At 43.0% G+C, this 17,101-nt stretch overlaps 1 protein-coding gene across 3 annotated transcripts; it reads right to left on the bottom strand.

Moving 5' to 3' along the window:
* Positions 1-2: 2 nt before the first annotated feature.
* Positions 3-11,683, bottom strand: LOC125901179 (membrane progestin receptor beta-like). Of its 3 annotated transcripts, none has more exons than XM_049596686.1 (5): positions 11,135-11,683; positions 10,943-11,055; positions 7,400-7,556; positions 2,130-2,345; positions 3-365 (listed from the first exon to the last, which is right to left on the bottom strand). In XM_049596686.1, the coding sequence occupies exons 1-5, from the start codon at positions 11,417-11,419 to the stop codon at positions 54-56; spliced, it is 1,083 nt and encodes a 360-aa protein (XP_049452643.1). In that variant the 5' UTR covers positions 11,420-11,683; the 3' UTR covers positions 3-53. The 3 variants fall into 3 exon arrangements, with proteins under 3 accessions (XP_049452643.1, XP_049452652.1, XP_049452663.1); XM_049596695.1 differs by having other exon boundaries at positions 7,409-7,556; XM_049596706.1 differs by having other exon boundaries at positions 10,943-11,031.
* Between the last annotated feature and the right edge of the window lie 5,418 nt (positions 11,684-17,101).

The following is a 17,101-nucleotide window of genomic DNA, read 5'->3' as shown; positions in this document are numbered from 1 at the left end:
TCCTCCTCCTCCTTCTTCTTCTTCTTCTTCTTCTTCTTCTTCTTCTTCTTCTTCTATCTTTGCTCTTTTGTAAACTGAGCTTGAGCTCGCCTCCTCATGGTGAGTGCTGTCATCATGCAGCAGAGTGTCAGGCAGGGGAATGAGGTGCAGGCCAGCAGGAGGTGCTCCTGTCCAAACTCCCTGACCAGTGCTGGGCGTCGCCAAAGAAAGTCGTGGAACAGCGCCTCCTGCTGGGCCAGTGTGCAGAAGGACAGCAGAATGTGGAAGAGCTGGTGGCTGTGACCGACAATGTCATAGCGTCCTGAGGAGAAGCGCTCGGGAATGGGGCAAGAGAAAAAGAAAGCTGACAGCAGAAACAGCACCACCTGGTGGAGAAATGATGAAAGACAGTTTGGGAGAAATCTGATTACTGACCTGCTGCATGTTTACATGAACTTACCCTCAGCAACAGGTCTAGAAAATGTTGTCTAACCATCAAGTGTGACTCCAAATATGTTCCCATGTCTGTTTCAGTCATAGTGGGGCAGAGGACAGCCTGACAGATAGATGTAGGAATGAGAAACTAATTGGGAGCTCAGTGAAAAGCTGCAGCACCTGTTTGTGCAGTCAACCGTAACTTCCACTGTAGCACAATAAAATGTTTCTCCATTATTACTGTCACTTTCATTTACATTAATTAATATTTACTTGATTAGAACTGTCCCATTCTATCTTCCAAGGATCATAGAACACCATTGTGTTTTTGAGTTTGTTTTTATATTCAGACAATTGTAGTGAAAATCTCAGGATGGAGACTAGATTTAAGTGAAACTAGAAACTCATAATTGCTATATAATGTGTGTGTGTGTGTGTGTGTGTGTGTGTGTGTGTGTGTGTGTGTGTGTGTGTGTGTGTGTGTGTGTGTGCTTTCAGATTATTTTTTTTTTCACTGGCCAAAACTTGTTCTCACCTCACACAGAAAGATCATCACCAGATTAGGCAGTTAAGAAAGTACAGAAAGTACAGATCCTGGTGCCAAAGATTGAAATCATTTAAGAAGTTATTGGTGCTGTGCGATCCCTGTGTAAATGATCTCTTAAGGCCCTGACACACCAAGTCGACTGTTTGCTGTTGTTGTTAATGTGCTAACTGGCTAACTAGTGTCTTGAATCAATCCTACTGGTCTTCCAGTTTTCCTTTTGAATGGCAAATACAGACTACCACCACCTGCTGCTACGGAACATTATTTCCTCTCATCCTCCTAGATGGACCACCATCATTCACCATATTTGCCTTAGTTCCATTAAAAGCTGTGTTTTGACGTATATTTCAAAGTACTACATATAGAAACTGTAGAGAAGTGTGAAAAAGGCAAAACTCAACATAGATGAATGATGCTGCAAAACTGTAGGGTAGCAAAAACTATGAATAGACATTTAATGTGAATACTAAATGATGAATAATTACAATCTATTATTATTATATAATATTATTTATTATTCATTCATTCATCTTCTAACCGCTTCATCCTCTTGAGGGTCGCGGGGGGGCTGGAGCCTATCCCAGCTGACATCGGGCGAGAGGCAGGGTACACCCTGGACAGGTCGCCAGACTATCGCAGGGCTGACACATAGAGACAAACAACCATTCACGCTCACATTCACACCTACGGACAATTTAGAGTTACCAGTTAACCTAGTCCCCAATCTGCATGTCTTTGGACTGTGGGAGGAAGCCGGAGTGCCTGGAGAGAACCCACGCTGACACGGGGAGAACATGCAAACTCCACACAGAAGGGCTCCCACGCCCGGGATCGAACTGGCAACCCTCTTGCTGTGAGGCGAGAGTGCTAACCACCACACCACCGTGCCGCCCTACAATCTATTATTTCTAATGATAATTAATTTTTCAGCTTCAGACCCACAGGCTAGCGGGGTGGTACCAAGGGTGGCCAATCAGATTCTTGGGGGCACATGCCCCCCCCCCCAAAATACTACATGTGCATGTAAACTAGTTCTCTGATTACCTGTGTGACCTGGTTCTAACTGTGTGTGCATGTAAATGTACTAACTATCTATTAATAGATAATTGGATATTAAATAACTACAATAATAAAGTCAATGAACTGCTGAGTGAGTAAAAAACATCACCTGCATGAAGTGCAGTGTCAGTGCAGAGTTGCTTGTCCAACTCTGGGTGGCAAGGCGATGTGCGATGGGGCTGATGTCCAGCAGGTAGGCCACGCCCATAGGCAGCACCTGGCAGAGCTTCCTGTGAAGCGGGTACGGCCGCCGGAAACGAAGCTTCGCATAACAGCAGGTGGTGCAGGATATCCAGGCAAGGAGGGCAGCGGCTGGGAGGAAGACCTTTGAGAAATGACATCATCAGTACATCTGAACACATTGCCAGAGGGTCGATGTAATACAGGCAAAGAGCATGGATACCAAGAGTACCAAGATACCAGAATTTTTGCCAACAGCCACTATGGGCGCTGCCGCCATTTTGGACTGTTGAGCTTGGACTGTTGCGCCCAGACAACATGCAAGATGTCAAGGAGAGAGGAGGAAAAAGAAAAAGAAAAAGAAAATAGTGTAGTGCAATTAACTGCAACAACTATCAGTGGAACACCCCGCACCTTCCACCGTTTCCCGAAGGATCCCGACAGGTAAGAACTCCTGAGGTGTAGGCTAAGTTTTAGCTAAGTGTTTTAATATCAATTTAATATGCCAGTTTTGGAGGGAAGATAACATTTATATATACATCCACTTATGAGAAGATTAACTTAATTACTCCTTCAAAATCACCCCATAAGCCAATCTACCAATACATATACTGTATGTATATATATACATATATGTGTGTGTATATATATATATATATATATATATATATATATATATACAGTACAGGCCAAAAGTTTGGACACACCTTCTCATTCAATGCGTTTTCTTTATTTTCATGACTATTTACATTGTAGATTCTCACTGAAGGCATCAAAACTATGAATGAACACATGTGGAGTTATGTACTTAACAAAAAAAGGTGAAATAACTGAAAACATGTTTTATATTCTACTTTCTTCAAAATAGCCACCCTTTGCTCTGATTACTGCTTTGCACACTCTTGGCATTCTCTCCATGAGCTTCAAGAGGTAGTCACCTGAAATGGTTTTCCAACAGTCTTGAAGGAGTTCCCAGAGGTGTTTAGCACTTGTTGGCCTTTGCCTTCACTCTGCGGTCCAGCTCACCCCAAACCATCTCGATTGGGTTCAGGTCCGGTGACTGTGGAGGCCAGGTCATCTGCCGCAGCACTCCATCACTCTCCTTCTTGGTCAAATAGCCCTTACACAGCCTGGAGGTGTGTTTGGGGTCATTGTCCTGTTGAAAAATAAATGATCGTCCAACTAAACGCAAACCGGATGGGATGGCATGTCGCTGCAGGATGCTGTGGTAGCCATGCTGGTTCAGTGTGCCTTCAATTTTGAATAAATCCCCAACAGTGTCACCAGCAAAACACCCCACACCATCACACCTCCTCCTCCATGCGTCACAGTGGGAACCAGGCATGTGGAATCCATCCGTTCACCTTTTCGTCTCACAAAGACACGGCGGTTGGAACCAAAGATCTCAAATTTGGACTCATCAGACCAAAGCACAGATTTCCACTGGTCTAATGTCCATTCCTTGTGTTTCTTGGCCCAAACAAATCTCTTCTGCTTGTTGCCTCTCCTTAGCAGTGGTTTCCTAGCAGCTATTTGACCATGAAGGCCTGATTCGCAGTCTCCTCTTAACAGTTGTTCTAGAGATGGGTCTGCTGCTAGAACTCTGTGTGGCATTCATCTGGTCTCTGATCTGAGCTGCTGTTAACTTGCGATTTCTGAGGCTGGTGACTCGGATGAACTTATCCTCAGAAGCAGAGGTGACTCTTGGTCTTCCTTTCCTGGGTCGGTCCTCATGTGTGCCAGTTTCGTTGTAGTGCTTGATGGTTTTTGCGACTCCACTTGGGGACACATTTAAAGTTTTTGCAATTTTCCGGACTGACTGACCTTCATTTCTTAAAGTAATGATGGCCACTCGCTTTTCTTTAGTTAGCTGATTGGTTCTTGCCATAATATGAATTTTAACAGTTGTCCAATAGGGCTGTCGGCTGTGTATTAACCTGACTTCTGCACAACACAACTGATGGTCCCAACCCCATTGATAAAGCAAGAAATTCCACTAATTAACCCTGATAAGGCACACCTGTGAAGTGGAAACCATTTCAGGTGACTACCTCTTGAAGCTCATGGAGAGAATGCCAAGAGTGTGCAAAGCAGTAATCAGAGCAAAGGGTGGCTATTTTGAAGAAAGTAGAATATAAAACATGTTTTCAGTTATTTCACCTTTTTTTGTTAAGTACATAACTCCACATGTGTTCATTCATAGTTTTGATGCCTTCAGTGAGAATCTACAATGTAAATAGTCATGAAAATAAAGAAAACGCATATATCACACATATATATATATATATGGGGCATTCTACCAAATGTGTGCAAAGTTAGGCTGGAAGTATTTTGAAATTTTGTATGTTTTATTTCCAAAACTTTGTCCCTATATATATTGTACCTGTGTATTTTCAGACTGTTTTGGAATGTTTTTCCTCTCCCAAAATTTGTCACTACCGAAACATATAGTATTATATTATATAAAGAAATATATATCAACCTGTTAGGCTTGTTCCTTCCCTTGTCTAAAGATTTATATTTTTACAAATTTTGACCAAAGGTTTTCACAATTAAAAAATTAATATTAAATCATATCAAATTTCGAAGTTCAAATTATAGAATTCTTCAAAATCTAAATGCAGTCTTTCTTTGTAAAATGCATAACGCTGATCAGATTGATTTCAGAGTTAATAATTGATGAAACAGAACATAAATGTAACTGATTAGCACCATGATACTTTAGTTGATAAGTCAATATACTTTATTTTTTACAAAACACCCAGTGTTTCGGTAGTGACTGCAGTGTTTCGGTAGTGACTGTCCTGTTTCGGTAGTGACCATTACACTGTTTTTAAGGTTGCATCATATTTCCTCAAATGAATGCCTTATGGTGGGAATTACAAATTCAAAGACAAATGTTTTGTGGTCAATAAAACAATTTAATTTTTGAGAGGGCAGAGCAGAGTAGAGTAGAGTAGAGTAGAGTAGAGTAGAGTGGAGAAGAGTATAGTAGAATAGAGCAAAGTAGAGCAGAATAGAGTAGAACAGAGAAGAGCAAAGTAGAGTAGAGCAGAGTAGAGCAGAATAGAGTAGAGCAAAGTAGAGTAAAGCAGAACAGAGCAGAGCAGAATAGAGTAGAGCAGAGTAGAACAGAGCAGAGTAGAGAAGAACAGAGCAGAGTAGAGCAGAATAGAGTAGAGCAGAGTGGAGAAGAGTAGAGTAGATTATAGAGTAGATCAGAGCAGAGCAGAGTAGAGTAGAGCAGAGTCGAGCAGATTATAGAGTAAAGCAGAGTATGGTAGAGTAGAGCAGAGCAGAATAGAGTAGAGTAGAGTAGAGCAGAGCATAATGGAGTAGAGCAGAGTAGAGTAGAGTAGAGAAGAGAAGAGTATAGAAGGGCAGAGTAGAGCAGAGTAGTGCAAAGTAGAGCAGAGTAGAAGAGAGCAGAGTAGAGCAGAGTAGAGCAAAGTACAGAGTATAGCAGAGCATAGTAGAATAGAGCAAAGCAGAGCAGAATAGAGTAGAGCAGAGTAGAGTAGAGCAGATTATAGAATAGAGCAGAGTATAGTAAAGCAGAGCAGAGCAGAATAGAATAGAGTAGACCAGAGTAAAGCATAGTAGAGTACAGAATAGAGCAGAGTATAGTAGAGTAAAGCAGAATAGAGTAGACCAGAGCAGAGCAGAGCAGAATAGAGTAGAGCATAGTAGAGCAGAGTAGAGCAGATTATAGAAGAGAGCAGAGTATAGTAGAGTAGAGCAGAGCAGAATAGAGTAGAGTAGAGCATAGTAGAGTAGAGTAGAGCAGATTATAGAAGAGAGCAGAGTATAGTAGAGTAGAGCAGAGCAGAATAGAGTAGAGCATAGTAGAGTAGAGCAGAGTAGAGTAGAGTAGGGAAGAGTATAGTAGAGCAGAGTATAGTAGAGTAGAGCAGATTAGTGCAAAGTAGAGCAGAGTAGAACAGAACAGAGCAGAGTATAGTAGAGTAGAGCAAAGTAGAGCACAGTAGGACAGAGCAGAGCAGAGTAGGACAGAGCAGAGCAGAGCAGAGTAGAGTAGAGGAGAGTAGAGTATAAAGTAGAGCAGAGTAGGACAGATCAGAGTAGAGTAGAGAAGAGAAGAGTATAGAGTAAAGCAGAGTAGAGTAGACCAGGGTAGAGCAGAGCAGAAAAGAGCAAGACTTTGGACCACAAAATTATGGGGTTTAACTACTGACCATTCCATTTTGTCACTACTGAAATGATCGTGTCACTATTGAAATTTTACCATAGGTTTCGGTAGTGACTGTTTCGGTAGTGACATTCCTAACTATTTTTCAGGATAACTAAAGAATGCTAGCAGTCACATGGCTAACAAGCACATCTTGTGTTTCGGTAGTGACATTCCTAACTATTTTTCAGGATAACTAAAGAATGCTAGCAGTCACATGACTAACAAGCACATCTTGTGTTTCGGTAGTGACTTGAAAACAAGGGACACTATTTTTTTAGCATAGTTTCTCAATTTAAAAATGAATCCCACAATACATCTAAATCTTTCAACTTCTGTTTAAACTTAATCACAAAGATGTTTTAAATTACACTTTTGAAAAAAAATATGAAAAATGTTTTAAATGTTACTCACATGAATTGAATTTTAGAGGTCAGGGTTGGGACAGCTACTTCCCAATAGAAAGTACCCTGTAAATGGTGATTTTGCATATATTTAGCTTAATACTTTTTCATTTTATGTCCTGGGTTTAAATAGGTCATAACATAATCTTTGTAAATATCTATGTCTGAATACTCAATTTTATTATTTTTGTTGTTTTTTGGTAAGGGACAGCACTTTGCACAAAATCGGTAGAATGCCCCATATACTTACACATATGGGGTGATTTTGAAGGAGTAATTAAGTTAATCTTCTCATAAGTGGATGTAATATGTAGAGATGCCATCTAGGCCATTTTTCTTCATTTTGTTTTTTTAAAAGTCTATATTTTGCTTTACAAAAACGTGAAAAAAGCAGCTGTGACCAAGTTATCACGAGGTGAGTAGCACTGTAAGCATAATTAATAGCAATATACTTCAGTTTGTCTGTGTGTTTTTGTATGCAAGCGGGTCTGCTGACAGTCCAAAATGGCGGTGGTAGGACGAAACCATGGGCGAGTCTGTTGCTATGGGGCGTTCTATTGAGTTTCGCCTCTTGGTATCCATGCTCTTTGATACAGGTTAACTGACCTGTCCCACCATGCTTTGTGTCCAGGCGGTGTCAGAACTGTACAGGCACAGAGCCAGAGCGCAGCCGTACTGGTAGACCGCAACACCCACGTAGTCCAGGAAAAACAGGGAATAATGAGCGTGCTCTGAGTGGGACTGCAACAGGTGAGCCGCAGCACTGCAACACACCACTTCATTAGTTCATTAGTTAAACCTGACAGAACTAAAAGAAAGTAAATACTGGATTCATTAGGTGTGCACAAACATGACATGATGACATGCTCTATGTGTGTTTAATGTAAATGGACTTGCATTTGCCTTTCTAAACTTCCAACCACTCAAAGTGCTTTTACATTACATGTCCAATTCACCCATTCACACACCCATTCATACACTCGTGGCCAAGGTTACTATACAAGATGCCACCTGCTACTCTGGTGAACATTCACAACACTCATACACCTATGGATCAGCCATCGAGAGCAATTTGGGGTTCAGTGCCTTGCCCAAGTATACTCTGACATGCAGACTTAAAGCGTTGATCCTCTGATTAGTGGGTGGATGACCTGCTCTACCTCCTGAGCCACAGCTGCCACACAAGATAGTATGTTGTGTTTAAGCTTGCTCATCTGAATCATCACCTGTCCTCTGCTCTCCAAACCAGGGTTTCCCACACATTAATTTTTTGTGGCAGCCCAACATCTGATGCAACATACTGATTTTCCTCATTTGGAGCTGGACTGCTTAGGAGCACTGTTGAAACATATGTATATTGTTCAGTTATTCGCTGCACCACGAGCCAAGAGCATATCCTGGGCACAGATGGAACAGCAGGTGCAGTGAGAGTGAAACATAACCGGTTGCGCTGAGTCTAAAAGTTTGCTTTCACATGTCTCTGCAGCAGCCGCTCCCCATGTCCATCGATCTGAACAGCTCTGACGGGATTGACTGATCAATTATCAACTCTGCGGCTGAGGAAATAAAATATTCTGGGTTCCGCCTGCACTGCGTTCACAGACCCGCAAAACCATAGAATTTAGAGAGGCAACACAAAATGATGATGAAAAGGGAATACAAAATACCAGAAAGTTTGCTGTTTCTTTGGGAACACTGAAAAACTTTACCTATAGCTCAGTGTTACCACAGGCATGATGGAGCAGAGTGCAGTGGGAGGAAATGGAAACGTGGGCACAATTATCTATATAAAATACACAGACTAACTAACTAACTGATTGACTAACATAAACAATTGAAAATTGAAAAAAATTAGCTTGCACCATTAGCTCCGGTAAGGGAAAGTGGCTGACCGGAAGTCACGCACAAAAACACGGAAGTTGATCATTACTTCTGTGTTTGAAAATAAGGTGAATAGTGAGTACCAAAAATACCAAAAATACTAATAAGAATACTAATAAATAAAGTCCTCTCTCTGCTCCTCTCTCTCTGTTTGTACTGTCAACCAAAAGGCAAATAACCAAACAATGTGTTTTATATCTAATAAGAGGTATAAACTGATCCATTGATCCAACTTACAACATCATTCTAGATAGACAGACCATTTGATCTTACACTCTTACCTGAGCCTGGCTCTTTTTTTTTTTTCCGAAAAAAACAATCTTATATCCATAGCGCGCGCACACACACACACACACACACACGCACACACACACACAGTGGGAATTATAATGTTAATGGGCATGCAGTCAGTTAGCTAGTCAGTAGCACCTTGGCTCTAATATTAACACATGCACATGACATAACAGCTAGCTTCTTTCATTCCAATTCAAACAGAGGACAGTGGGCAGTGGACAGTGAGCTAAATACTAAAATCAGAAGGCTAACATGCTCACAGTGATAAAGCCAACATGATGTTTAGCAAGTGGTGTCCATGTCTACCATTTTAGTTTAGAGTGTTAGCATGTTAACCATAGCCAGGGGCGATTCTAGGATCAGAGGTTTAGGGGTGCTGAGCACCCAGAGAGCTGCCCGGCCAGGCAAGATGAATCTCACTGTTTTGTACATTTTAACGCAATTTCATTCCCACATTTGTGAAAGAAAAGCACAACACTTTTTGGGAAAGTCTGTGACTAAACCATCAAATCTGATAAAGGTTATTTAAATGCTGAGCCACAGCAAAAGAGGAATGGATTGGAATCATAAAAGAAACATATCGTAACCCTAATTTCTGGGGGAGGATAACTCATTTTGATACAGCAGCTCCTCAACATACACATAAACAGTATGTATGTTTCTGGAGTAAACCAGCCCCCTATAGTGAGTACCAAAAATACCAAAAATGGACCTTGGACTTATTTTTTGGACTTTTATTTGAAATGCAATGCACAACATGTAACATTAACACATTAACAGTTATTGACTTTTTCAATGTTTGTCTCTGCCTTTTTCCTTCTTGTCTGTATATGATACAAATAAAATAAAAATACACTTCAAAAAAGAAAAGTGCTTGAAATCTACAAAATAATCATAATAAATACACACAATAGGAGTTATAATGTTAATGGGCATCCAGTCAGCTAGTAGCTAGTCAGTAGCACCTTGGCTTTAATATTAACACATGCACATGACACAACAGCTAGCTTCTTTCATTCCAATTCAAACAGAGGACAGTGGTACTGACCACCTGTAACGTTTCCTAGCTAGAAAAAACATCAGCTAACTCCTACCTAACAACATAGACAGTGACCTACAATTAAATACAGCAAAAATGAGGACTGGTAATGATAATAATATGTTGGTACTGAGTGGTAGAAGTTAAGAAATGTGCCACATATCCTGGTTTCAGCCAGGTACTTACACCACTACTGCTTACCCACTCTGGAAGGCAGCGCATTGCTCTGTGCAGATAGAGCACTCAGAGCCCGAGTCAGGGAAAGGTGGGAGGGATGGGGTGGATCAAACCATTTTGAGGCGGTGTTATATTATATTATGTTTCAACCAAGAACTGTATGGTTTTGACACTTCTAGCTTGTTAAAAAAAGGGACATACAGTTAAAAAAAAAAAATTAAAAAAAGCTTTCAAATTTTAGGGGTGCTTGAGCATCCCCAAAAATGGGCTAGAAACGCCTATGACCATAGCTAATTATCAGTAAACACAAAGTACAGCTGAGGCTGATGGGAATGTTATTAGTTCAGCAGGTAGCCTATTTGGTAAGTACTGGATACATTCAAATGTTGACCTGATGATGGTGCTAGATAACAGGTCATGTGAAGAGAGAGGAGGAGTGCACACCAGGGTTGGAGAGGTGCTGACCATTGACGAAAATATCCAAATTTGAAAAAGATGTCAGGCGCACACTCTAAGACTCGATGCAAAAAAATTTCTTTTATTCAAGTACCAATGTTTCGACTAGACTGTCTTCATACCCTGATGAAGACGGTCTAGTTGAAACGTTGGTGCTTAGATAAAAGGTCATGATCACCAAGTTAATACAACTGATCCTGAAAGGATCATAAATGATAAAATACATTTCATCACAATCCATCCTATAGACATACCAGTCTGGACCTAAAGATGGAAATATTGAAGCATTTTCTTTGGCTCACCTGCAGCTCAGGTACGTGATGGCAGAAAAAACATAGAGGACCAAAGGCAGCGAGGAAACATCCACAGAAAACCCCTGACCTTCAGGACCCTGCAACCGAAAACCCAGGATCCCCTGAGAAGGTCATTGGTTAGACAGCAGGAGGTCACACACAAAGCTTTCAAACACTTAACAGCACAGGACACATCAGTACCCCTCCTTGCAGGATGGTGAACATTATGAACCTCAGTGCCACGCAGACAGCAGCCACCAGGTGGCTCCACACGTTCAGAGTCTCGTTGTGTATTTGGAAGAGGCTGAGGACGTAACAACGCCACGACAGGCCCACAGGACGGTAACCAGACAGGATGAAGCGCTCCCGAAACAGAGGGGGCACGTCCACATCTCGGACGGTGGGGGGAAGAGAGGGGAGGAGGCGGTCCAGCAGAGCGAGGAAGGTGAAGCACAGTGAGGGAGGGGCGAACGACACCCGAGGCATGATGGGAGAAGATCCTTTTCTTAGGTTGTTGTTCTGTGCAAAGCTGAAATGATTAAACAAGTTCTTATAGCCAGGTAGGTGGGACTTACACAGGTGTGTCAAGGGACTGGATAAAATGGTAGGTGGTTATACAGGTAGGTAGTGGTTTAGCCAGCTGTGTTGGGTGTTAGTGAGACAGGTGTGTTGGTTGTTAGACAGGTGTGTTGGGGGTGTGAGAGGTTGGTAGGGGGTTAGGCAAGAATGAAATGACAGTAATCACCCAAGACAGTAACAGCAAGGTTTTCCTTAATCTATTGCCAATTATTTGGTTATTTCCTACCCTGAATCGGCTCTCCTCTATACAACCTCGTATTCCCCTTCCAGGTTCCCCTTCATTGGCTCATATAAGTTTATACTATCAGCCATATTCTCACATACGTCCATATTGTCAGTCATGGTTTCATATAAATCGTTGTTCAATCTTTTGGGTGCATAGGATCTTACCCACAGTTTATCTAGTTTCCACAATTCGCCTTTCTCGGGGAGCTTTTCCTGCTGTTGTATCAGCATAACAAATTGTCCCGTGGCCGTTCTCATGGCCCTTCTTATCAGGATCTGTACTAGGGGAAGGGCGCAACAAATTATCAAAAGAATATAACAAGTCCAAATATTACTCCTATAGATCATAGGAGATTTTTCCAACAGAGAACTTTTCTAACCAGTCAAGAATTGATGAGGTTTTTGTGTTCCAATTAGAGTGTTGTACCTGTTGGTCTCTTAATCTTCGTATGTTTTCTAAAGCTTAAGTCAGGTTTCCGTCTTCGCCTGTATTCATGGGGAGGGCCTAACTCTAGGTAGGCCTAATTTTCTGTGGCAGGCTATGCACGAGCTGTTAGTTACCTGCTTGACAGAGTACTCTAACCACTGATAAAACATATTAGATCTCCATGTGGTACTTCTAATTAGTTCGGTGTCTTGTACCGGCATATTTCTGATTCTTCTATGGGGGTTTCGGTTTTAGTTTGATCCATTGCTAAGCCAGTTCTACGGGTTCTGTGTGCCAGGTGTCTACATTGGCACATTTTTCATTCTTGACACCAGACTCTTGCTGTCACCATCCCTTCTACACTACATTGTGGTCCTATAGACCGGCCATGCAACCTAACATTTCCTGGACCTTCCACTAACACACCATCATAAGCATGTGACTTATAGTAAGTCAACTGCATGATCTCTCTGTAAGGTATCTTGCCCTGTTTTGGCCATGGTCCCTAGTGCTACTGCACACTCGCCTAGTTGTGCCTGGCCTTGTCTGTCTGGTTCTGCCCCTTCACTCTGTTCTACTCCTACTAGGATGAGCAATAGGGTTAATAGTATTATTATTCCCACTTTAATTCCTCCCCCCATGTTGCCTGTGCTCTCAACCTTTCCCTGTGCTGGTCTATTGGGGCTGTTCCTGGGCTGTTCCTTCTCTGTTTTCTGAGTCTCCTGAGTCTGTTCTGCTTCTGTCTGAGTCTCCTGGGTCTGCGTCTAACCCTTCTATGCTTCTGACCTCGCCTTTTCTGAGCTGCTGCTTTCTTCTCCCTGCTCTCTTCATGCCTCTCTCTCTCTCCTCTCTCTGTTCTCTCTGCGCTTGGACCCTCATCATCAGCCCTGCGGCTACCAGGTGGCGACTCATGAGGTTCATCATCAGCCACTGAGGATGGGGTGTTTTCCTCTGAGGTGCTCTCTGTCGACACCCTCTTTGGGTTGTTAGCTCTGCAGCAGTGGTTAAGATGGAACCAAACATCCTTACCTTCAACTTTCAAGGCAGTTGGTGTAGCTAATATGACCTTGTATGGACCTTTTCTGCGTGGCTGGTCCCACTTCCTTTGAACACCTTGACGTACACCCACTCTCCAGGAAGTATGTGTTGAAGGTCTTCTGGGATTTCGACCCTTCTGTCCTCGGTGGTGCCTTTCACCTGCTGGAAGATAGCCCTATGGATATGGGTTAGACTTCGTAAATAGTCAAACATTTCATTTTGCAGTTGCTCCAATGGGGGCCCTTCGTAGGGACCCTCAAATATAGTATTGGCATGGGTGAACCCGTAAGCATTTCATGCAGTGTTAGATGCGTGATTCTGCTAGCTTGTGAGCGCATTGACATTAGTGCAAGCGGTAAAGCATCCACCCAGTTAAGCTTGTCCCCACTGTCTACTACTATTTTTGCTATTTTTGTTTTCAGAATCCCATTTGCTCTTTTTACTGCCCCCTGTGATTCAGGGTAGTAGACACAGCCGAACTTTTGTTTGATGCCTAGTTGCTTCAGTGTTTCTTGTATTACATTAGATACAAAGTGTTTTCCGTTATCTGATGATATGGTATCCGGCATCCCAAATCTCAGGAAGACTTCTCGGCAGGGGAATTTTGCAAGTGTTCTATGATCTGATCGGCTATAGCTGTTGCTTCTACCCATCAGCTGTATCCGCATATGACCACCAAGGCGTATCTCATTTTTCTTACTCTGGATTGTGCTCCCATGTCTATGTAGTCTAACGTGAGGTGTCTGAAAGGACCGTCTGGAGGTGGTATGTGCGCCAGTGGGGCTGTAAAAACTCTCCTGATGTTGTATCTTGCGCAGATCTCACATTCGCCTAGTACTCTATCTACCGTGGCTGCCATGAATGGTGACCACCATGTTGCTTGCAATTTCCGTAGGATCTCCCCCCTTGCGCAATGGTCATTACCATGCACCCAAATTATAGCATGTCGCAGCAACAAGGTTGGTAGTACAAAATTGCCATGACTGTCTCGCCAGAGACCATTTGTTGGCCCCCGTGCTTGTGTTCTGATAGCGCCACGCTTGATCCACAGTCGTTTTTCAGCTTCACTTACTCTGTTTTGCGCGGCTACAAGAGAAGGCATGGTAGTGAGGTTTCACAATCTTGGATGGTTAACATGGGTGCCATTACTGCACCCATTGCTGCCTGTTTGGCTGCTATCTTGCTAGCTATCAGCTAGGTTATTATCTCTGGCTACCAATGAATCAGTCTTTTGGTGGGCTGGACATCTGATTATAGCTAGGGCTTGGGGAGGAGCACAGCCTCCACAAGTCAACAATGGCCTCCTCATGTGTAGCTGGGGTGCCGTCTGCTCCACGAAACCCTCTCTGTTTCCAAATGTTTGCGTGGATGTGGCACACTCCATATGCATATGCTGAATCTGTATATGCATTCAGTGACTTTCCTTTGCGAATCTATATGCTGCTGTTAGAGCTTTTATCTCTGCAAGCTGGGCGGAGCAGGACTGAGCAAATTGATTATGACATGATCGCACAGTCACAAAATTCTGATCGTTATTGAGCTGTACAATTCCATAACCTGCATGACTACCTGTGGCGTCCTGAAAACAGGAGCCATCAACGAGCAATGTGAGGTCAGTTAAAATGGGCTGATTATGTAAATCTTTGCGAGTGTGCATAAGAGTGTGCATAAATTTGTCTGTGCCATGAAGACCGTCGTGGTGTACCTTCTATGGGTAGAACCATTTTGGTGGCTGGATTAATGATGGTACAACGTTGAATGTCGAGCTCAGGAGTGGACAGGATAACCTCATATCCTGTGCGTCTGGCCTGTGTCAAAACGAATCTGGGACTTGTCAGCAGGGCCAAAGCTGGTGAGAGGTGTACAAAGTTACAGGATGTCCCATTGTTAACGAGGATGCTTTTTGAAATGCAAAGACAGCTGCGGCTAGCCCTGATAACAGGGAGGCAAACCGGCCTCTATTTTATCGAGCTTAGTGCTATAATATGCTAGTGGTTATTTACCTGTGGGTGTGTCTTGCATTGGGACGACACGCGCAAACCCAGATTTCTCTGCTACGTAGAGATAAAGAGGTTTGGAGTAGTTAGGAGTGCCTAACGCTGGAGCGGAGTGCATGTCTATTTTTAAGGCTTGACGCACCTTCTGCTTCCTCCGTCCAGGACAGCTGTGCTGTGTTGTTTGTCTGTCCTGCTGCTCTTACTAAAGCTCTGAGTGGAGCAGTTTTATAGCATAGTCACAAATCCATGGCCGACTGTATCCTGTCATGCCGAGAAAAGACAACATTTGGCCCATCTGCGGTTGAGAAGCCTTACTTACTGCCTCTATCTGAGATGGGGCAATGCACTTTATCCCCACTCAACTGTCTGCCCAAGTACTCTACAGACTGCTGGCAGAACTGCAATTTGTCTTTACTAACCTTGTGTCCCCCCTCTGCTAATGCTATGAGCACTGCAATGGAATCTTTTGACATTATTCTTTTGAAGGGCAACAGACAAGCAAATCATCTGCATACTGTAATACAGTGCTTGGCACGTTCAAATTAGCTAGGTCATAATGCTGACATTCATAAGTGAGCATAAACAAATATTGAGAGTCTGGGTGTAGCGGTACACTGAAAAGAAACAAAACATAAATAAATGACTGTATACCACTGTGTGTCGGGTGGTCTGAAAGCAACGTGTGTGAATCTGGCATATGTGGCGTCTCTGTTTCCACCACTGCATTAGCTACTATTCTGAAGAAGTTGGTTTCTTGATTGGAAAAATGAGCATTTTGCACGGACTTCTAGTTTTGACCAGAACTCCAGCCTTTACCAAGCCTTCAATTGTGGGTTGGATACCGTCACTGGCATGCTACTGGAGAGGATACTGCCTCTGGTATGATAGGTTATTATGTGGTTTTAGTGTGATGCGAACAGGTTGCGCTGATCTTATCCTACATCAGTTTTATGTGCTGTCCATAGATGTGGTGGAACTTTACTCAACAATTGTGCGTGTTCTTCTGTGACTGCTGTCTGTGTGGGAGTAGTACCATCTACATGTACCTTGTCTGCGACTGTTTCATCACCTGTCTTAGTTGAGATTCTGATGTATTGTTTGTCATCTGAAATGTGGATGTATTTGTTCTTGGTGGGTAACCACTCTCGCACCTGCAGTGCACGTCTGACCATTGGGCCCAGATGATGAGACTCATAACCTTTGGCCACTAAAAGCGTGATGTGCGGCGTTGACTTTGACACCTGAAACCACCCTGATAATTCCTCCGGAAGGCGCGCTGCCGCTGCCACACCCTCTGGCCCCAAAAATATGTCTTCACTGGTGATGAGATATGGTTTTTTATTGATCCCTGCATCCCAGCATTCCTGGTAATCTACATGAGTCTGATCTCTGTCATACATGAGAGTGCAGTGCAGTGGCAGAGTGGGGGTGTGTGCAGTGTCATAGTGCATGCAAATCCACTTCTCCCATTCAGTCCATTTCTGTTTGAGATGTGAGTCCTCTGGTGTCAGCTGGAGCCAATAGGCAAGGGCTTGTTGTGTGTCTGTAGTGGCTTGAGGCAGCTGTGGACATCATGCTTTGTGGGGTTCATCCGGGAAGTCTAAATACAGTCCATCTTGGGTACTCATGATCTTAGTTTTGAGAGGGCACAAATGTCTCTGCCTAGCAAGTTCACTGGGGTGTGGATGGAGTATAGCAAAGGTGCACATATGACTTTGCCTGCAATGAGCATTGGAATGGGCTCTGTCATGGTATGACTTGTGATTTCCCAGAGAAGCCTACTGTTTTTATGGATGACGTAGAGAGGGGGAACTTGGAGCCTTCTTTTCCAATGCAGTATGTGGCGCCTGTGTCCACCATAAATGAGTATGCTTGGTCTGGATGACAACAGGTACAGTTGGT

The sequence above is a fragment of the Epinephelus fuscoguttatus genome, linkage group LG2 (assembly GCF_011397635.1).
Source record: "Epinephelus fuscoguttatus linkage group LG2, E.fuscoguttatus.final_Chr_v1".
NCBI classification, from domain to species: Eukaryota; Metazoa; Chordata; class Actinopteri; order Perciformes; family Serranidae; genus Epinephelus; species Epinephelus fuscoguttatus.
The sequence above is the reverse complement of the archived record's forward strand: the minus strand, read 5'-3'. Positions and strand labels throughout refer to the sequence as shown.